This window comes from Hesperophylax consimilis, chromosome 1 (assembly GCF_061612785.1).
Source record: "Hesperophylax consimilis isolate HC1 chromosome 1, BYU_Hcon_1.0, whole genome shotgun sequence".
Taxonomy (NCBI): Eukaryota; Metazoa; Arthropoda; class Insecta; order Trichoptera; family Limnephilidae; genus Hesperophylax; species Hesperophylax consimilis.
Genome location: NC_142836.1, coordinates 14,411,981 through 14,434,970, shown reverse-complemented (window position 1 = coordinate 14,434,970; position 22,990 = coordinate 14,411,981). Strand labels below are relative to the sequence as shown.

General features: G+C 42.0%; 1 protein-coding gene across 1 annotated transcript in view; it reads left to right on the top strand.

Annotated features, from left to right (window-relative positions):
- Positions 1-22,545, top strand: part of LOC149426328 (uncharacterized) — a 103,071-nt gene extending 80,526 nt beyond the window's left edge. Inside the window, exons 6-24 of the mRNA XM_089650679.1 lie at positions 6,786-7,673; positions 7,731-8,783; positions 8,841-9,077; positions 9,536-9,652; positions 9,762-9,887; positions 10,020-10,130; positions 11,058-11,132; positions 11,632-11,700; positions 11,824-11,919; positions 12,001-12,072; positions 12,192-12,323; positions 12,460-12,582; positions 12,932-13,030; positions 13,148-13,225; positions 13,358-13,462; positions 13,894-16,662; positions 18,394-19,074; positions 20,205-20,276; positions 20,443-22,545. Coding sequence (XP_089506805.1) covers positions 6,786-7,673; positions 7,731-8,783; positions 8,841-9,077; positions 9,536-9,652; positions 9,762-9,887; positions 10,020-10,130; positions 11,058-11,132; positions 11,632-11,700; positions 11,824-11,919; positions 12,001-12,072; positions 12,192-12,323; positions 12,460-12,582; positions 12,932-13,030; positions 13,148-13,225; positions 13,358-13,462; positions 13,894-16,662; positions 18,394-19,074; positions 20,205-20,276; positions 20,443-21,947 — 8,408 coding nt within the window. The 3' untranslated portion in view covers positions 21,948-22,545. The remainder of the gene's footprint in view (positions 1-6,785; positions 7,674-7,730; positions 8,784-8,840; positions 9,078-9,535; positions 9,653-9,761; positions 9,888-10,019; positions 10,131-11,057; positions 11,133-11,631; positions 11,701-11,823; positions 11,920-12,000; positions 12,073-12,191; positions 12,324-12,459; positions 12,583-12,931; positions 13,031-13,147; positions 13,226-13,357; positions 13,463-13,893; positions 16,663-18,393; positions 19,075-20,204; positions 20,277-20,442) is intronic.
- The last annotated feature ends 445 nt before the right edge of the window (positions 22,546-22,990 follow it).

Here is a 22,990-nt window from a genome sequence, read left to right as displayed (position 1 = left end):
CAATAAGTAAGTAATTAAAAATTAAATGATTTTAAACTTATTTAAATGAAGTGAGTTATTTTTCATGAAGTGAGTTATTCTAAAGATTAATTCAATTGGAAACATTTTTATTTTTTGTGAGTTTGTCTTTAAAATATTTTTTTACAGTGTTTATTATTTTGATGTTATCATTAATGTTTCTAATTTCTTCAGGTAGTCGATTGAAAAAAATTCTTGCCCGGTAAGTGTAATAATTTTGTGCAAAGGAAGTGTTTAATTTTGGGCATGGAAAAATATATTTAAGTCTAGTACGGTTTTCAGTTAGAAATTGATACTTGTCTTTTTCTTTTATGATTTGAATTAGTGCATTTTTAATATAAAGATCTTTAAATGAAGGCACTTGAAATTCTTCGAATAATCGATCCGTTGGGTAATCGGAAGGTTTTCGTAATATTATTTTAATTATTAACCTTTGTACCACTTCTATTGGAGTAAGGTTAGTTTTGTATGTGGATCCCCAACTAATGATACCATATTGTAGCGTTGATTGGACCAAGGCATAATATATTAAATATAGGTTTTTTAAAGACAAAAAATTTCTGATTCTTAAAAATACATATATCAGTTTTCTGATTTTTTTTACAATTTGACATATTTGTTCCTTCCAATTCAAATTTTTATCGATAATTACTCCTAGATATTTGATTGTGTTTGTGTTTTTTAGTATTGTGCAGTTTTGGAGACAGTAATTTTTATTATGTATTTTGGAATTGTCATGAATGATAATGTTAAAATTTTTAGGGATGTCTTTTGTGTGTATTGCAAATGGAATTACATATGTTTTATCGCTATTTAGTGATAGCAAATTAATGTCGAAGAAATTCTTAAGAGTATTTATGTCTTCAGTGGCTTTAAGTATTACGTTTTCCCAAGTTTTTTCGCTTATTATTAGAACTGTGTCGTCGGCATACGAAGTAATTTGGCCATGTAGTGGTTGAAAGAAAATGTCGTTAACATATATGGTGAAAAGAATTGGTCCAAGCACTGTACCTTGCGGGATTCCAAAGTCAGAATGTTCTTTATCGCTATTGACATTATTTATTTTTACGACTTGTGGTCGATTTTTTAGGTAGTTTGAAATCCATTTAATCGCATTGTCTTTTATGCCTATATTATTCATTTTTTTTAGTAGAATCTTATGCGATATGCTATCAAAGGCTTTCCTTAGATCAATAAATATACCTGCACATTTTTTACTTTTATCTAAAGATTCGTAAATGTATGAAGTTACGTTAGCAATAGCATCTTGTGTGCTGAGAGATTTTATAAATCCAAACTGGTTTTTGTGTAGTATTTTATTATTATCTAGGAAATTGACTAATTGTTTTTTTACTATTTTTTCAAAGATTTTTCCTATATTTGAAATTAAACAGATTGGTCGATAATTTGTTACTTGATGTGGATCTCCAGATTTGTAAATAGGTGAGATTATTGTATTTTTGTAGTTCGTTGGAAATATTCCTTTTGTTAAACTTAGGTTTATTAAATGAGTGATTGGTTTTATTAAATAAGGTTTCATAGATTTTAACATATGTGCCGTAATAGAATCAAAACCGGGAGACGAACCTACTTTCATATTATCTATTATTTTTATGATTTCACATTCTGTTGTCGTTTCAAACGTTGAGAGTATATTACGTTCCTGTAAGTTTTCATTATTATGATTTTCCGGGATAAAAGATTTTTGGATATTTTTCGCAAGATTTTTTCCGACATTAGCAAAAAAAGAGTTAAATATGTTTGCACATTGTTTAGGTTGCATATTGGCATCTATAATTTTGTTATCATGCTCAATATATTTTACGTTTTGTGTTTTTTTTGTATTGTCAATAGCCAAATTAACTGTTTTCCACATTTGTTTTTGGTTATTTTCTGAGGATAATATTTTATTTTTAAAAAAATCTTCTTTACTTTTTTTAATATAGGCTGTTAATTTATTTTTATATTTTTTATATAAAATATATGCATTTTCATTTTGGGGATTTTTTAAAGTTGTCTTGTAAAGTTTTTCTTTGTTTCTAATAGATATTATAAGTCCTTGTGTAATCCAAGGCTTTAAACATCTTAATTTAGATTTTATGTGTGTTGTTGTTTCATTTGTTGAATTTTTAATGTGTTGCGACAGGGTATTTTCAAAGTTAGTCGAACATGTTTCAGTGTCATTACTGTTTAAAACATTGTTCCAATCCTCTTTTTTTAGCTTTTCAGTGAGAATGGTCATATTAATGGTGGATTTTTTAGTTATTATATTATGTTTTTTTTGTTTAATATTGTTATTATATAGAAGTAAGCATGAATGATGGTCAGTTATGTTAGTTTTCCAAACAATTGATTTTAATTTGTGAAGATTTTTAATATTTACGTTTGTCCAGATATGATCTCAGCAGGATGGAGTATGTTCTTTTATTTCTCTTGTGTTTTTATTTATGCAAGATATGAAGTTTTGTTCAGTCATACAGTTAATGTATTCATTTTTGCAACCATTTTCAATTTTGTCATTAATGTTTAAGTTAAAATCACCTACAATGAAACAAAGCTTATTTTTAAATTTCGATAATATGCATTTAAGGTCATTAATAAACGTAATTATATTCGAGCCGTGCGTTCTATAGATAGCTATTAGATGGTACATTGATTTGCCGAGTTTAAAATGTATTTCGATGCAGTTAACTAAATGTATTGGGTGTTCAATTATTTTAATAATACTAAATTTATTACTTGCAAATATTACTATTCCACTATTTTTATTGATATCTATTTTGGTAGAAATATAATTGTATTCGGGTAAGCAATAAGAAGGTGACTCAGCATTTGTAAATGTTTCGGATAATACTATGAAGTCCGGTTTTTTTATTAAATTATTTATTTTTAGAGTTAGCTCTTCAAAATTTTTTTGAACACTACGAATATTTAGGTGCATAATAATTATATCACTGTTGTTTTTAGAAATAATTTTGTTACATGAATCAGTGGATATGCATTCATATTCTTGAATTTTAATATTTTTTTCTAATTCATTATTTATGAAATCATCTGAAATCATCATGAAATATTGTGTTACAGATGAATGAGTGTGCAAATAAATATGTTCGGAAGTATATTTTGTTAGTAATTAAGAACTCGTTTCTATTAATAACGTCATAATTGGGCGGAACAATAATAATCATATACTTATAAATAATAATGTAACTCGACTGTGAGTTGTTAGTACTTAAGTAGATACTGCAAATTTGAACAGGCGCTATTAAACAGGGTGTCGACATTGATATGCTGTAAACAAAGTATAGTTGAGATATTAATTTCTTACTTGTTTTTTTTAATGAATATAGCATTTTAATTATAGTCAATTTTCTGGTAAGCAGATTCTGTCATTTTCTTGACGTAGTGGCACTTGCTGTCATTCGCTCGATGGTTAGAATTTATTTTCCCATTTCTATTTTATTAAAGGCTAGACAATTGTAGCACTTTGGTGTTTGATTTTTATTTGGGCAGTTCGCTAGAATGTGTTCTTTTGCGCAGTGGAGACATTTGGGTTTTTCTGTTTTCTTTCGGCACTTGTTGGCAGTATGTTCGAACCACAGGCAGTGGTAGCATTGGGACAATGAGTTGGAGTCCTCTACGTGAACCCGCATAAATCCCAGGTTTATTCTTCCTTTTTCGATTAATAGTTTTCTCATTTGACCGGTTGTTTCTAGGATGTAGTTGGATAGTTGATCGCTTCTTTTGTTTTTTATTTTTGCCATTATTTTGGGCATGTGTTTGCTGTCTTCTTTGGTAAGTTGATAAATGTCTTCATTTTGTTCTATAAAATCTTCGTCAAAATCTTGAATGTTGTAGTCTTTATGTATTCCTTTGATGATAACGTTTATAGTTTATACTTTCAATGGGAATACCGAGTTTAAAGTTAATGTGTCTTAGGAATTTGTGTTGTATTTTTTCTATTGAATCTGAATGTATTTTATAATGTGGGGACCAGATCAAGGAGTTATATTCGACTTGACTTCAAACTAAAGATGTATACAAAATTTTCAAGGTTGAAATTTTTCTGAAGCCTCTGGAGTTTCGGAAAATGAATCCAAGCATTTTCATTGCCTTATTGTTAATTGAGTTTATGTGAGATGTAAAGTTTAATTTAGATTCGAAAATGATGCCCAGGTCATTAATTTCTTCAACAAAGGTAAGGGTTGAGTTATTAAGTTCATATGAATAAATAATTGGTTGACTTATTTTGTAAAATCTTATTGAATATAACTTATTGTTTATAAATCTTATTGTTATTGACGGCCGGCATAGTCCAGTGGTAACGCATTGGACTGCCATTACGAAGGTCGCTGGTTCGAACCCGGCGTGCGCAAATAAATTTTATTTGATTAATTTGTGTTATTTCACAATTAATTAATTAAAATAATATATAATATATTTGCGGCACGTTCCAGAGTGGAAGATACTACCAGTATCGCCCTGGTGTAAGACCACCATTCAGAATTGAAACGTTGCTCCAAATGGCTTTAGCCGTGTTTAGTGACTAGATCTGAATAGCCAGGTACTTCCCTACCTTCCTCTTTCCCTTCCCCACTTACCTTCAGCCTCACAACATCCCCCAATTGGGGATGCCATAGTCTCACTGGCTCCAGACGGGAGCAGTTGGGACTCTTGTGAGGTATTCACTATAAAAAAATATTTTTTTTTTAATATAACTGCGCTCCCTCTCTAACATTCGTATTTATATATCTCCCTTTCAAAAAAAAAAACTTCTTATTTTTGAACGCTTACAACAGAGCCTTAATGCAATGATTTTACTTAGAGCGTGAGCACACAGAGAGCGGTCAGGAGTTCCGAGTTCCGAGTTCCGCGTTCGGCGTTCATTAGAATGTACTGATACTATAACAACAACGCACACAGCGGGCAGTCAGACCGCGGCGGTCAAAACGGAACGCCGCGTTCTAAGAGTTCTTTTGCCGCCGAGGCAGAGAACGCCAGAACGCCGCGATGTTTGAGGTTACAAACACAGAAAAGTTAATTGAATTGGTTAGGGAAAGGAGTTTGTTATACGATTTAAGTGATGTAAATTATAAAAAACGCGAAAAAAAGTCGATGCTTGGTTTGAAATTGTTACTAGTAAATTTAAATTTTAAGTAAATTTTATAATTAGTACATTCGCCTTGTTCTTCTCGCGTTGTGTTGATTGGGTGCACCCAATACTTTCTTTTCTTTTTAGAAGATGTTAAGCTCCACAAGAGCAATATATTTTCACGGATGATGAACTTTCTAGTGACATGTTGCATATGCAAAGACCCAAACGAAACTAGAACGCGAGAATTTGAACGCCGCTTGTGTGCGTTGGAACTCTTGAGCGGTCAACGGTCACTAGAACGCAGAACTCTGACCGCTCTCTGTGTGCTCACGCCCTTAGTATTATTATTATTTTCCTACGCCAAAAATATTTTGGATTAAGGCAAGACCTTGCTTTCATCGACTTCTGGAGGACTTAGGAAAATCACAAGAAGTACGTATATAAGCTTCTTAGTATATTTGTGTTTCAAATTATAAAATATGTGCAATTAAGGAAATCGATTTTTCATTTTGGAAATTATTTGTTATTTAGTGGTAATTCCTAAAAAATAATATAATGAAATTTAATATAAACAATACGAACCAATAAAAAAAATATTTTGATGTGTTTAAATCTTATTTCCAAAAGAACAATTTTCGTTGGATCACAAATTTGTCGTATTTCTTAATTTAATTTTAATTTAATTAATTTATTTATAGAGCGGAGATGGTTAACATATATAGTTCACGTGAGCACTTAGGCTACATGTCCATTATACTATCTCTTCATTAATTTAACAGAAGAAATAGAAGGGACACTCCAGCAGAGCCCCAAGTGCTAAAGAGTGCAAGGTCTAAATACTCCGAGATGCGATCCTGTTTCTCGGAGGCACCGTTCGTGACACTGTTCCCCAGGTCATTCAGCCTGAGCAAAGTAGCTCACACTCACACTCCCTACGCTGTATTTCTACTTTGTCGTACATAAATTTTAAATTCCGACACAAAAAACGTATTTTTTACCACGTTTTTTGTTTTTAATTTGCATTTCATTGTATTTTCATAGTAGGTTGGGAGAGATTTTTTTTTAATAATTATCATAACTCACAAACGTCTATAGAATATTTTAATGGCCTATATTTTCTAATTTAATACACAAATAAATAAGGCAGCACAAATCCTCACTAGATAGTAAATACTATTCCTTTGGAGTAACATTATTCAGTTTTGATCAAGTTCTTTGGTCTCAAATCCAATTTTAGTTTTTTTGTAAAGAAGACAACGCAGCCGTTTCTCTTAAACACACTGTTACCAGAAGAATTCTTCGTTTCATGATCATTATGTCTACCCAGTAGCATGTTTCATGAATAATGCGTTTTTCTTTTCTCTCAAGCAAGCTGATTCTACCTGTTCGTTATCCTTTTTGCTAATTTTTGAATGATAATACCTATACCATCCTGCAGAAGGTTGAAGTAATCGAAACTAGTCGATAAATGTACACATTCTAATAATGTGTTAAAAACTAAAAATTTTCTCAGTTGAAATAATTTTACAAACTTCATTCAACAAACAATGTAAGGCTTTTAAACACAATTTTCAATTACAATTCAATTTCAATATTTGTTTCCTGCACTTACATTTTGCGGAATAGCCCAATTCTTAAAAACTAGTTTGTAATCTGTGTATGATTTCTTTAGGAAGTGGAAACGGAATCGGCGGAGGTGGCGGTGGACAATACCAACCTGGCAAACCAGGACCGCCAGGTACACCGGGTGGACCAGGTGGACCAGGAGGCCCAGGAGGACCAGGTGGCCCAAGCGGAGGTGGTGGAGGAGGCGGCGGACAATATCAACCTGGAAAACCAGGAGCGCCAGGTACACCGGGTGGACCAGGTGGACCAGGAGGCCCAGGAGGACCAGGTGGCCCAAGCGGAGGTGGTGGAGGAGGCGGCGGACAATATCAACCTGGAAAACCAGGAGCGCCAGGTACACCGGGTGGACCAGGTGGACCAGGAGGCCCAGGAGGACCAGGTGGCCCAAGCGGAGGTGGTGGAGGAGGCGGCGGACAATATCAACCTGGAAAACCAGGAGCGCCAGGTACACCGGGTGGACCAGGTGGACCAGGAGGCCCAGGAGGACCAGGTGGCCCAAGCGGAGGTGGTGGAGGAGGCGGCGGACAATATCAACCTGGAAAACCAGGAGCGCCAGGTACACCGGGTGGACCAGGTGGACCAGGAGGCCCAGGAGGACCAGGTGGCCCAAGCGGAGGTGGTGGAGGAGGCGGCGGACAATATCAACCTGGAAAACCAGGAGCGCCAGGTACACCGGGTGGACCAGGTGGACCAGGAGGCCCAGGAGGACCAGGTGGCCCAAGCGGAGGTGGTGGAGGAGGCGGCGGACAATATCAACCTGGAAAACCAGGAGCGCCAGGTACACCGGGTGGACCAGGTGGACCAGGAGGCCCAGGAGGACCAGGTGGCCCAAGCGGAGGTGGTGGAGGAGGCGGCGGACAATATCAACCTGGAAAACCAGGAGCGCCAGGTACACCGGGTGGACCAGGTGGACCAGGAGGCCCAGGAGGACCAGGTGGCCCAAGCGGAGGTGGTGGAGGAGGCGGCGGACAATATCAACCTGGAAAACCAGGAGCGCCAGGTACACCGGGTAGACCAGGTGGACCAGGAGGCCCAGGAGGACCAGGTGGCCCAAGCGGAGGTGGTGGAGGAGGCGGCGGACAATATCAACCTGGAAAACCAGGAGCGCCAGGTACACCGGGTGGACCAGGTGGACCAGGAGGCCCAGGAGGACCAGGTGGCCCAAGCGGAGGTGGTGGAGGAGGCGGCGGACAATATCAACCTGGAAAACCAGGAGCGCCAGGTACACCGGGTGGACCAGGTGGACCAGGTGGTCCAGGAGGTCCAGGTGGCCCAAGCGGAGGTGGTGGAGGAGGCGGCGGACAATATCAACCTGGAAAACCAGGAGCGCCAGGTACACCGGGTGGACCAGGTGGACCAGGAGGCCCAGGAGGACCAGGTGGCCCAAGCGGAGGTGGTGGAGGAGGCGGCGGACAATATCAACCTGGAAAACCAGGAGCGCCAGGTACACCGGGTGGACCAGGTGGACCAGGAGGCCCAGGAGGACCAGGTGGCCCAAGCGGAGGTGGTGGAGGAGGCGGCGGACAATATCAACCTGGAAAACCAGGAGCGCCAGGTACACCGGGTAGACCAGGTGGACCAGGAGGCCCAGGAGGACCAGGTGGCCCAAGCGGAGGTGGTGGAGGAGGCGGCGGACAATATCAACCTGGAAAACCAGGAGCGCCAGGTACACCGGGTGGACCAGGTGGACCAGGAGGCCCAGGAGGACCAGGTGGCCCAAGCGGAGGTGGTGGAGGAGGCGGCGGACAATATCAACCTGGAAAACCAGGAGCGCCAGGTACACCGGGTGGACCAGGTGGACCAGGTGGTCCAGGAGGTCCAGGTGGCCCAAGCGGAGGTGGTGGAGGAGGCGGCGGACAATATCAACCTGGAAAACCAGGAGCGCCAGGTACACCGGGTGGACCAGGTGGACCAGGAGGCCCAGGAGGACCAGGTGGCCCAAGCGGAGGTGGTGGAGGAGGCGGCGGACAATATCAACCTGGAAAACCAGGAGCGCCAGGTACACCGGGTGGACCAGGTGGACCAGGAGGCCCAGGAGGACCAGGTTGCCCAAGCGGAGGTGGTGGAGGAGGCGGCGGACAATATCAACCTGAAAAACCAGGAGCGCCAGGTACACCGGGTGGACCAGGTGGACCAGGAGGCCCAGGAGGACCAGGTGGCCCAAGCGGAGGTGGTGGAGGAGGCGGTGGACAATATCAACCTGGAAAACCAGGAGCACCAGGTACACCAGGTGGACCAGGTGGACCAGGGGGTCCAGGAGGACCAGGTGGCCCGAGCGGAGGTGGTGGAGGAGGCGGTGGACAGTACCAACCAGGCAAACCAGGGCCAGGAGGACCAGGTAAACCAATGTTTTATGGTTTTTTTCTTCTCCTTCTTCTCTCTAAAATCTCATCTCACTATCTGATTTCGATTTGTCCTCTTTTACAATCGAGATAACAATTTGTGGGTAGAGTTATTAAATGATTTAGTGTTAAAAAATGTGCTTCGGAGCGTACATCAAAGCGTTAGAGACTATAGTGAAATAAAACAATTCAGAATCAATTCGTTGCTTGAAATGGTCAGAGTTGTGTCTGGTGACCAAACATGAATAGACGGCAATTTCCCATTTTTCCTATGTAATAACATACAAATTTATGGCATTGAATTTTTACCATTACCTTGCAAAATTTTAATTAAATCGACGGAAAGATACTTTCGCGGAAAATGGGAGGAAACAGAGGTGTTTTTACTTTATGGTTCTTGCATTGTCTATTTTGTGAGGCGTCGATGTTAATTTATTATCAAAATTATTTATAGGAGGCCCAAGTGGAGGTGGTGGCCAATACCAACCGGGCCAACCAGGGGCGCCTGGTGGACCAGGAGGACTGGGAGGACCCGGTGGACTTGGTGGACCCAGTGGACCAAACGGACCAGGTGCATTAAGAAATAATTATAAATAACAAAACAGATGTTCACACAGCAGTATGCCGGCTTTTTTTGGCTTTTTCAAATATTTAGAACTTCCAATCGTGTGCTGTTCTAGGAGGCCCAAGTGGTGGTGGAGGACAATATCAACCAGGCAAACCAGGAGCACCAGCTGCACCAGGGGCACCAGGTGGACCAGGAGGGCCAGGAGGACCTGGAGGACCCGGAGGACCGAATGGACCGGGTGCGTTTAGAATTAATTTTGATTGAAATTACTATGCATGTGTTCAACTTTCAGTGTACTAAACAAGTGTGTTTTACTTTTGCTTTTATTCTGAAATGAAAAATGTTAATCTGAATTTTTGTCATTTTAAAGGAAGCCCAAATGGAGGTGAAGGGGGTGACGGGGGCCAGTACCAACCAGGCAAACCAGGAGCGCCAGGTCAACCAGGTGGACCAGGTGGACCCGGGGGGCCAGGCGGACCAGGTGCTTAAATCTAAAACTTTATTTATTTAGTAATGTTCTATATAAATAAATCGGTTATTCATCAATACATTATGGGAAAGATTACATATTTGAGATACGTGTACGTATTAAATGGTCATGGGGGCAGTTTAATTATTCGTGACATGCGAGACATTTGCTGAACTGTTTGTAAAATGTCGATGGTCAATGTAGAATCGTTAAGCAGAAAATCAAAAAGTGTATGGGATCTCACATGAGTATTCTTGTTAGACAAGTATGTAAATTTACCGATTTCATATATAGTTAAGTATAGTTTCAGAGTTTAACTAAAACAAATGTTTATCAAAAACATTTTCGGTGGGCTTATAAGCTTTTGAAATCGAGCAATCCTTTTAAGAACAAGGATCGATACAGGTATGGATAGTACGATTCCATGATAAATCAACACATCGACAATTCAACACACCTTTAAAAAATGATATAAAGTCATTAGAAAGGATGAAAAAAAATTTAAACCTAACCTAACCCAGTTAATAAAGTTTTTGTTTCATCACTTTCCATGACTTCATATGACTTTTTAAAGATGTGATTATCATTGTGATGATTTATCCAGTCACCGGATAGTACGTATATTCTCGTATATACGGGTAACGCATAAACCTAATTAATACTTTTCTATTTTTTAGGATATGGTTTTGTTCAGAAGAGCTTAAATAATGGAGCCATATTCCGGCGGAGCAATACAAAATAATGTTTTAAAAAATTTTTGCTGGCGCGTGAATCAATGTAAGATATGTGAGATTGAAAGAAAGATTTGCTTCAACCATATATATTTTTACTCGTATGTTAAACCCGTTAGAAGTCTAAAATTTCCTAACCGCACGCAGAAATTAACTAATTGAACACATTTTTGAGGCTTCATCCAAATTAATGTTGAAACTCTTTCAGGAGGACCTAGTGGGGGTTCTGGAACGGATAATGGACAGTATTACCCTGGCAAACCAGACTCCCAAGGAGGATCAGGTGAATTTCCATTAATTTTGATTTTGTGAATGCGATATACATATTTATTTAAAAAAAAACTTATATCGTGTAAATCTGATTTTTTTTTATTATTCAAACAAACAATCACATAAAACAATTGTCATATAGGAACAAACATATTAATTCATCTAAATTAATCAACAACATTATTACGTGGTGTGTTTATTAAATTAAGAAAAATGGTACAACCTGCAGACTAGCTGCCATGTGGCAACATTACTGTTCATTCAAAATTTTGTGATATTAATGATTTATAACAAAAATAATAGATAAATAAAAATTAAGCTATCATTGTTCATACAGTACTTAATGGTTATTAATATTATTTAGAAATTTTGAATGTTGATGGGTAAATTGATAAAACTTTAAATTCTCATCTCACAATTAAAAGAAAAAATTAAAACCAAAACAAATAATGTTTTATATTACCGTGTTTTTGACGGCATTAGATTTTTAACAAAATTATATTTTTTAAAAGGCCCAAGTGGAGGTGGCGGTGGACAATACCAACCGGGAAAACCAGGACCGGGAGGACCTGGTGGTCCAGGTGCGTTAATAAATAATTTAACAATTAAAATTGCAGTTGGTGTTCAGCTTCCTCTGCGAAAACATTTAACACAACAGGTTATTTAGGATTATCCTTTAAATCTCGAATGGTATAATGTTCTAGGAGGCCAGTATGGTGGTGGTCAATATCAACCAGGTAAACCAGGAGCACCAGGTGCGCCCGGTGGACCGGGAGGACCTGAAGGTCCCGGTGGGCCAGGTAATTTGTGAGAAGTTGTTGGAATATTATTTATTGCTGTTTTGTGCAATAATTGTAAACTATAATGCCATAATTTTCTAGGTGGTCCAAGTGGAGGTGGTGGACCTTACCAGCCAGGCAAGCCAGCTGAACATGGAGGACCCGGTGGGGCAGGTGTGCAATATTTTATGATTAATACAATTTTGTTGTTTAAGATTTGAAAAAACTTTTAATTTTAGTTAGTTTAACTAAAATCTTGTTTTTATCAATACTTCAAATTGTTTTTTTCCTAGGAGGCTCGGGCGGTGGCGGAGGCGGGGGTGGTGGTAAGCCTGGTGCTCCAGGAAAACCAGGCAGACCAGGAGGACCTGGTGGACCTGGTGGACCTGGTGGACATGGTGGACCAAGCGGACCAGGGGGAACAGGTGCATTTATGTTACATTTCAATCTTATCCTGGTGTTAAGGATGAAAAATACAAAATATATTGTCAATATCATTTCGTCAGATATTATGTTTTGCCGCAGACATATTTTGACACATGAATTTTTTTTATTTTTCAGGTGGCCCAACCAGCGGCGGAGGTGGAAATGATGGCAAACCTGGTGCGCCGGGAACCCCAGGAGGACCAGGAGGGCCTGGTGGACCTGGTGGACCTGGTGGATCGAATGGATCGGGAGGACCAGGTGCGTTTATGTTTACTTTAACTAGGTCAATTCAAATGTTTAGTTTTACATCAAAGAGTAGTTAGCACCAACATCTTAAATTTAGCACCAACATCTTTGACCGGTCAGTGGTTGAGTGGGCATAGCGCTTGGGTCTCACCCGAGCGTCGCGTGTTCGATTCCTCGGCTGGCTAAGTCCTCCATCACAACACAAGCAACATTTTCGGCTTTCTGTGATGGTAGTAGGAGATTTTCAAACATTGTTGGGTTATTCGTAACCCGGGAATGTTTGTCTTTCTTTTTAAAAAAAAAAAAAAAAATATGTTTTGCTTCAGACGAATATTTGAATGCATGAATTTTTAATGTTTAGGAGGCCCACACGGTGGTGGAAGCGGAGGTAGTGGTGGTAAACCAGGGAAACCTGGAGCTCCAGGAACACCAGGAGGACCAGGAGGATCTGGTGGAGCAGGTGTGTTTACGTTTGATTTAAATGTTTTAATTTGAGAAACACGTAAGCGCAAATAAATTAGATTTTTATTTTTCACTACACGCGAAAATATAAATCCAGGAATTTTTCATTTTGTAGGAGGCGGAGTTGGAGGAAAACCTGGTGCGCCAGGAGCTCCAGGTGGACCCGGTGGACCTGGTGGACCAGGAGGACCAGGTGCTTTATCATTTTTTTTTTGTACTAAAATCTGTAAAAATTCATTAGTACCTAGTGTTTTGAACTAATACCAATTAACTGTACGAAGCAATATTCCATTTTGAGTCCAATTAGTTATTAAAACGCTTTCAGGAGGACCCGGTGGGCCTAACGGTGGACCTAGCGGTGGCCCTGGAACGGAAGACGGTCAGTACTATCCCGTTAAACCAGACTACCAGGGAGGATCGGGAGGACCAGGTAAACTACTATGATATGTTATCCCACTTATCTTTACCAAAAACCACATTAGTATTAAAAATGAAGCTACAAAAAAAATCTTCCAATCCTCTCTGTCGCAGAAATCATATCCCAAAAACCTTCCGGGACGCTGTGTTTTTTTTAAAAACTGAATAGCTTTTATTAAAAAATAAATAAAAGTATAAAGGGTTTAATTTCATTATCAATTTTTAAATTTTAAACATGTTTTGTATGATAAAAAAACCATATAATTATTATTTTAACTAAGTTTTCAAAATTATAACTGGTGGTATGTGAAAATATATAAAAGACTCGTTATCAAATTCAGACGAGTGATAAAATACTAAAAATTATTTTTTTACAATCCGTTATTTTTATTAAATTTTTAATTTATTATTGTTACTAAGAATGTTTTATATTGTGTATTCTAGGTACACCCGGGGCACCCGGAGGACCTGGAGGTGCTGGTGGGCCAGGAGGTCCGAATGGCCCCGGAGGACCAGGTGGTCAATATTATCCAGGGGAACAAGGAGAACCAGGACAGCCGGGGTCACCGGGAAAACCAGGCAGCCCAGGTACACCCGGGGCACCAGGAGGACCTGGAGGTCCTGGCGGGCCAGGGGGACCAAACGGCCCCGGTGGACCAAGCGGCCAATATTATCCAGGTGGACAAGGAGAAACAGGAAGACCAGGACAACCAGGATCGCCGGGAAAACCAGGCAGCCCAGGTACACCTGGAGCACCAGGAGGACCTGGAGGTCCAGGTGGGCCAGGGGGACCGAACGGCCCCGGTGGACCAGGAGGTCAATATTATCCAGGTGGACAAGGTGAACCAGGACGACCTGGACAGCCGGGAATACCGGGAAAACCAGGCAGCCCAGGTACACCCGGGGCACCAGGAGGACCTGGAGGTCCTGGCGGGCCAGGGGGACCGAACGGCCCCGGTGGACCAGGAGGTCAATATTATCCAGGTGGACAAGGTGAACCAGGACGACCTGGACAGCCGGGAATACCGGGAAAACCAGGCAGCCCAGGTACACCCGGGGCACCAGGAGGACTTGGAGGTCCTGGCGGGCCAGGGGGACCGAACGGCCCCGGTGGACCAGGAGGTCAATATTATCCAGGTGGACAAGGTGAACCAGGACGACCTGGACAGCCGGGAATACCGGGAAAACCAGGCAGCCCAGGTACACCCGGGGCACCAGGAGGACCTGGAGGTCCTGGCGGGCCAGGGGGACCCAACGGCCCCGGTGGACCAGGAGGTCAATATTATCCAGGTGGACAAGGTGAACCAGGACGACCAGGACAGCCGGGAATACCGGGAAAACCAGGTAGCCCAGGTACACCCGGGGCACCAGGAGGACCTGGAGGTCCTGGCGGGCCAGGGGGACCGAACGGCCCCGGTGGACCAGGAGGTCAATATTATCCAGGTGGACAAGGTGAACCAGGACGACCTGGACAGCCGGGAATACCGGAAAAACCAGGCAGCCCAGGTACACCCGGGGCACCAGGAGGACCTGGAGGTCCTGGTGGGCCAGGGGGACCAAACGGCCCCGGTGGACCAGGTCAATATTATCCAAGTGGACAAGGTGAACCAGGACGACCAGGACAGCCGGGGTCACCGGGAAAACCAGGCAGCCCAGGTACACCCGGGGCACCAGGAGGACCTGGAGGTCCTGGTGGGCCAGGAGGTCCAAACGGCCCCGGAGTACCAGGCGGCCAATATTATCCAGGTGGACAAGGAGAAACAGGAAGACCAGGACAGCCAGGATCACCGGGAAAACCAGGCAGCCCAGGTACACCCGGAGCACCAGGAGGACCTGGAGGTCCTGGCGGGCCAGGGGGACCGAACGGCCCCGGAGGACCAATCGGCCAATATTATCCAGGTGGACAAGGAGAAACAGGAAGACCAGGACAACCAGGATCGCCGGGAAAACCAGGCAGCCCAGGTACACCTGGAGCACCAGGAGGACCTGGAGGTCCAGGCGGGCCAGGGGGACCGAACGGCCCCGGTGGACCAGGAGGTCAATATTATCCAGGTGGACAAGGTGAACCAGGACGACCTGGACAGCCGGGAATACCGGGAAAACCAGGCAGCCCAGGTACACCCGGGGCACCAGGAGGACCTGGAGGTCCTGGCGGGCCAGGGGGACCGAACGGCCCCGGTGGACCAGGAGGTCAATATTATCCAGGTGGACAAGGTGAACCAGGACGACCTGGACAGCCGGGAATACCGGGAAAACCAGGCAGCCCAGGTACACCCGGGGCACCAGGAGGACCTGGAGGTCCTGGCGGGCCAGGGGGACCAAACGGCCCCGGTGGACCAGGTCAATATTATCCAGGTGGACAAGGTGAACCAGGACGACCAGGACAGCCGGGGTCACCGGGAAAACCAGGCAGCCCAGGTACACCCGGGGCACCAGGAGGACCTGGAGGTCCTGGCGGGCCAGGGGGACCGAACGGCCCCGGTGGACCAGGTCAATATTATCCAGGTGGACAAGGTGAACCAGGACGACCAGGACAGCCGGGGTCACCGGGAAAACCAGGCAGCCCAGGTACACCCGGGGCACCAGGAGGACCTGGAGGTCCTGGCGGGCCAGGGGGACCAAACGGCCCCGGTGGACCAGGTCAATATTATCCAGGTGGACAAGGTGAACCAGGACGACCAGGACAGCCGGGGTCACCGGGAAAACCAGGCAGCCCAGGTACACCCGGGGCACCAGGAGGACCTGGAGGTCCTGGCGGGCCAGGGGGACCGAACGGCCAATATTATCCAGGTGGACAAGGAGAAACAGTACGACCAGGACAACCAGAATCATCGGGAAAACCAGGCAGCCCAGGTACACCCGGGGCACCAGGAAGACCTGGAGGTCCTGGTGGGCCAGGAGGTCCAAATGGCCCCGGAGTACTAGGTGGCCAATACTATCCAGGTGGACAAGTAGAAACAGGAAGACCAGGACAGCCAGGATCACCGGGAAAACCAGGCAGCCCAGGTACACCCGGAGCACCAGGAGGACCTGGAGGTCCTGGCGGGCCAGGGGGACCGAACGGCCCCGGCGGACCAGGCGGCCAATATTATCCAGGTGGACAAGGAGAAACAGGACAACCAGGACAGCCGGGATCACCGGGAAAACCAGGCAGCCCAGGTACACCCGGTGCACCTGGAGGCCCGGGGGGACCTGGCGGACCAGGAAAACCAGGTGAGAATAAAGCTTATATTGTTTGATTACTAGACAATTCAATTCATTTTTGATTCTAATTTTAAAATTTGGTGCATTTTTAAGTTACATGTTATGAAACATAAATATAAATTAAAGAATGCAGACGTATAAGTATAAAAGATCAAAAGCTTTAAATGTTTCCGACTGTACTAGCAGCAGCAAGTCTGGCCATTTAAATGCAAGCATACTAATGCCAAAATATCGATATCCAAAATAATGCTGTTCATCTGCAAAATTGCTCACCATCATGACCATGGGCAAGTTAGTCCTGCAAGTCAGGAGATAAAACAATCTATTCTGTCGGTGATGGAAATAACCATCGAAAAAATATAAATGAATGCTCTCCGAATTTTAAAACCGTCGACGAATCAGTTTGAAGAAATGCCTAGTGCACATCCCTTTTGTCCCGTAGATAGTTCATTCCGATTATACCCTTGAGATAGTCCATATGTTAGAACTACGGGTAGTAGCCATATTCTATCGGATAGAGAAATCTTAGACATATCTTCTGAATCTTCTACAACTCTCTCGAGCCTACTCCTAACCAATGCATTGTATGAGAACCCGGTGTCTATAAAATTCCTCGTAGTGCGTAGCCACGTCATTTCGATATGAACTTCAAATTTAAGCCTACCATCAAACACGATACCAAGATCCGTCACTGTGGAAACATGTTATATATATATATATATATATATATTTTTTTTTTTATGAAATAATATACCGTTAATATTCAAGAATGAAACATTGAACTCAATCTGATTCCATTACTCCTTTCCACAATGCTATCAATGTCCGATTGGAGTCAAATGCAGTGTTCTTAAGTTTGTCTTTCCAGGAATAATTTTAGATCATCAAGTGACCTGGAATACAAAATAATTTCTGTTATATATTTAAACAATAATTAATTGAAGCAATCTTAATCTTAATTGGAGCTCTGGAGAACACCAAGAAACAATCTTGACATAATCCATGAAATACAAATTATTTTCTTTTAGTAAATTAGATGACAAAGAATATAAGAAACCGAGAAGAAAAACCTGTCGATTATAGTTTATTTAATAAATGTCGTGGTTTTTAATAAGTTATCACACGGTAATCTCTTTCTCAGAAATCGTGTAGTTTAAATTATTTAATGTTTGTAATTTTCAAAATCCATCTTTTACCAGGATTAGAAGTAATATACACGTTGGTACTTTTATTTGTATTGCCACTCGAATATTAAGGTGCGTCAGTCTTATAGTCTTATCTTCGTTTTTTTTGTAACTAATTTACTTGCGCGTAAGTACGAGTGTGACGTAGAACATTAAACAGATTTTGGGATAAGAAAATTACTATGGAAGATTCTTAGGTTAATCATTTTAAAGAGACCCACAAGCATGGGTAGTTGTTAACTGGATGAAGAATGAAAAAAAATCAAAAGGAAAATTGTTTAACTGAATATAAATTTAAGCAGAATTAATATAGGGCGATACGCACCCAGTATCTTTTGGAAAATGCGGGTAAAAAAGACAGCAAGGACAAAGGGGGGTATTCTAAACAGGTTAAAAAAAATTATCGTTCGTTACTGTGTGCGCAAATATTAAAATGATTCTTCCGTACCTATCTTTGATTATATATTTTATAGCATTTATGTTTATTCTTTTTTTTAATATTATAAATTTGTTATTCAAATAACCGAAAGCGTTTTACAATTAATATGTTTTTCAGGAGTATCAAGCGGTCTTGGAGGGCAAGGGCAACCGGGCCAAACAGAACAACAAGGGCAACCTGGACAACCAGGCTCTCCGGGGGCTCCCGTTGGACCTGGAGTTGGCTTTGGAGGACCAGGAGGACAAAACGGCGCCGGAGGGCCGGATGGCCAATATTATCCAGGAGGACTAGGTCAACCAGGTCAACAAGTACAACCAGGCAAACCGGGATTGCCGGGAAAACCAGGCAGACCGGGAACATCTGGGTCACCTGGTGGACCTGGAGGGCCTGGAGGGCCTGGAGGGCCTGGAGGACCAGGTGAACCAGGAGGACTAAACGGCCCCGGGGGACCGGGCGGACAACATTATCCAGGAGGACAAGAACAACCGGGACGACCGGAATCCCCAGAAAAACCAGATAGCCCAAGTACTCCCGGCTCACCAGGAGTACCTGGTCAACAGGGATATCCAGGAGGGTCTGGTGAACCCGGTGGTCCAATTAGACCACAGGGACCAGAAAATTCTGGAACGCCAGGGGCCCCAGGAAAGCCAGGCCAACCAGGCCAACCAGGAACGCCAGGAAAACCCGGAGGATCTGGCAGTGTAAATAGACCAAGTGGTGGAACTCAAACCCCTGGGTCACTAGAAGGAGGTGAAACAGAAGGCTTAGGTGGACCTATTGTTGTTGGAGAAGTAACAGGTGAGGACTTCAAACGACTGTACTGAAATTAAATTTAATTAATATTTAGGCGGTGTTATCGATAACTGTGCTTTAGTTATGGTATAATAATAATATAATTTTTTTTTAACAAAAGAATTTAATAGTCTTGATAATTCCGGCTCATCTGGCTTCCCAGATAAAATGTTTTTCATTTGTATGCATCACAGTTTATCAATCGCCCTGATACATGTTGACCGACTTTTACTCAAGCGTCCCATCCACTGGGCTGTCGAACACCCCTAAATAATAAATAAAGTTGGTCTTAAGTATTTTTTTCTTAATCTCAATTTTTGGTTATTTAACAAAAATGTTTTCAATTTTCGTTTACCAATATTCTCAACGTAGAAAAGCCTTGGATAAGCAAATGGTTACACTACTAGATACCAGGATTGTAATTTGAAAATGTCTTTCTTCCATCTTTAAATTGTAGCAATTTTATCATTTAGGCTTCTTTTAGTCCAGGATATCCAGGGTCCACTGGAACTCCAGGAACAGCTGGAACACCTGGCTCTGGAGGTACATCTGGCTATCCCGGTTACATATATCCGGTTTATATATCCAATTTCTGGTATTTTGTGAGGCTTAGATTGTTGGAGGTAGGAGAAACAGACGAGAAAGAAAAAAATTATAGAGGCTAGCTAATTTAGACGTGGTAATTAAAAACATCTCACGTTAAGCAATATTTCGATTCAAAGCAATGGTCTTTCACAAGGGTGATGGTAACTAGTATCCACCACTCTGGGACATGGTGAAATAGACTTTATGTTGTTTAATTGAAAAATTAATATTATATCCCATAGTATAAAGTTATTAAATCAATACATTATCCTCAATTATTTTTCCATACTTAATAATTGATTTAATATATGACCGATAATTATCCATTTAAGAAGATCACCTTAATTCATATTTTTATGAAACTACGCAGACCGTGTATTCGGAGCTAAAGTAAAAGTGAAATCGTCTAATATTGAAATATCGCCTTAGCTTTAGAGGCACTTTTGTAATATGTGTTTGTTTTTAATTTTCATGAAAAACTGTTTTTTAGTTGTCATTTTATTTTAACATCTAACGTATAACACATGTATTTAATGCACGGTTGTTTGCAGGAAATGCTCCAGGAGGCTCCAATGGACCCAATGGACCAGGTGGAATTGGTGGGCAGCCGATTAGACCTGAAGGTAAAATATTTATTAGTTTGGTACCTGAAGTTGCCTTGTAAAATAATGATCAAAGATTCATTTTATAGAACTCTTTTCGTAGAACTAGGCAACAGTGGTGGACGGTTTCGACAGAAAATGGTTAACTAAAAAGAAGTGTTATTTAAAATATAATTTCTTCTTACAGGCGAGGTTCCCGAACCCGGAATTGAAAGTCCGGAAGAAATGCCTGCAATCGAAAATCAATACAAACCCGATGAACAACCAGGAGGTCAATCTGAAATTAATGGACAGCCAGGTCAACCAGGTCAACCAGGCGAACCTGGAAAACCAGGCCAAGGAGGACAACCTGGAATTGATGGACAGCCGGGACAACCAGGACAACAAGGCCCTGGAGGCTATCCAGGTCAACCAGGTGCTCCAGATCAACCTGGTCAACCAGGACAGCCAGGCCAAGGAGTATATCCGGGTCAACCGGGAAAACCGGGTGAATCAGGAAAACCGGGTCAGCCAGGAAAACCAGGTCAACCAGGGTTACCGGGACAACAAGGCCCAGAAGGCTACCCAGGTAAACCAGGCGCTACAGGGCAACCGGGTCAACCAGGAAAGCCAGGCCAAGGAGTATATCCAGGTCAAACAGGACAACCGGGTCAACCAGGATCACCGGGACAACAAGGTCCAGAAGGATATCCAAGTCAACCTGGCCCTTCAGGGTTACCTGGTCAACCAGGCCAGACAGGTCAAGGAGCGTACCCAGGTCAACCAGGACAACCGGGTCAACCAGGTAAACCGGGTCAGCCAGGAAAACCGGGTCAACCAGGATTACCGGGACAACAAGGCCCAGAAGGTTACCCAGGTAAACCAGGAAAGCCAGGCCAAGGAGTATATCCAGGTCAACCAGGACAACCGGGTCAACCAGGATCACCGGGACAACAAGGTCCAGAAGGATATCCAGGTCAACCAGGCCCTTCAGGGTTACCTGTTCAACCAGGCCAGACAGGCCAAGGAGCGTATCCAGGTCAACCAGGTCAACCGGGTCAACCAGGTCAACCAGGACAACCAGGTCAACCTGGACCACCGGGACAACAAGTAGGAGGCTATCCAGGTCAACCAGGAGGTATCGATTATGAAGTAAATCCAGGACTTGATGCATCAGGTGTTCACCCACCAAACCATAGGCCCCCAAATTACATACAAGGCAACCAAAATCCGACGGCTCCTCTTTATGTAATTCCATACCCACTACCAGCCGTAGGCCCTAATCCCGGAACTTGCCCATGCTATTTAGTACAAAATCAAAACCAAACAATTCCAACAGCTGTTCAGCAAACGACAACAACTCCTCGTCCTGTTCAACAATATCCGCCCAGTTACATTCCTCCGTACGGAATCATCGGGTTTATACCGGTGATATTCTTCCCCTACTGTCCAGGAGGGGGTGCTACAGGAGCTACAGGTGCTACGGTCCAACCCATGTTCCCTGCGGCAGTCCCAGTTCCATACCCCTGCAGCCAGTGTAATGCTGGTGGCTCAAACAATGCCAACTACTTCAAGTCTCTTGAGCAGTTGGGTCAGCCAAGCTTCTTTGACCCCAACAGCTTTCAACAAATTTTATCACAAGCCTTTATAAACCCCAACTATGCTCAGATTAGATCTCCTCATAGAAGAAGCATGAAGGATAGAAGATTGTAAAGCCAGATATCCTCAATGAATTGATTTGAAATAAAGAGAATCTCTTTATAAATTTACGCATTTCTAAGTTATTAATTGATCGCATTTCGTTTAGTATTTAAATGTTCTAATACAATTCGAAATGCGAGCTCTTTGGATTTGTCCGATGGGATTTTATATATTTTTATCTTCTCGGACATATCCATATGGGATGAACGTGGGGCCTTAACTATGTCAATGAATTATTGCCTTAGCAAATAAACCACTGAATTGTATCTTTAAAACAATTGTATAGAGGGACGAGGGAACTATGAATATAATATTTCACTGCCATTAATTTTTAAACGAATACTCCTTTAATTGAATGCCTTATATTGTGTAAAGAACTCGTCCCTCAGGAACCTATTTATTGTAAACGAAAATAAATTATGTTTATCCTCAAATTGATTTATTTTAAAAGGTTCATAATTTTTCATTGGAATAAATTTTAAATCTTGTCATATGAGCGTGACGACTTAATAAGATGCACCTTAGGTGTTACTGTCAATCTACGTGTTTTAATGCAGTTATATTATACAAATTTGACGAATATTATTTATAAAAATAATCAACAATAAAATGCCATAAATAAAAATAACTCTTTTTACTTTACCCGTAGTTAAAATGTTGAATAATTTAAAAGCAACCAAAGAAAGAAAGGGTGTTTCTTATATCAAGTTTAAGTGCTTTGTAACATCTATGTAGCAAATATTAATACATACATTAATAAATAAACACAGACGGCAAGTCATTTAAAAGTCAGAAATTTATGATGTTCAGTCGTTTTATAATGATGTTCCTTTCTCATCTAATTCGGGGCTCTCAAGTCGCAAGTTTTCAAATGTGTTTGCAGGGATATTCAATTCTTGTACCTGAAGCGGCTACGTCATCTCTTGCTATTCATACATAAACATTGTTTGTACAGCAACTAACCAGTAATCACTAGTAACGTAAATCAATAAATGAACGAGCTCCTAAACAGACGTGTGGTTGGGGCGACATAATACTAATAACGGAGGTTTGTT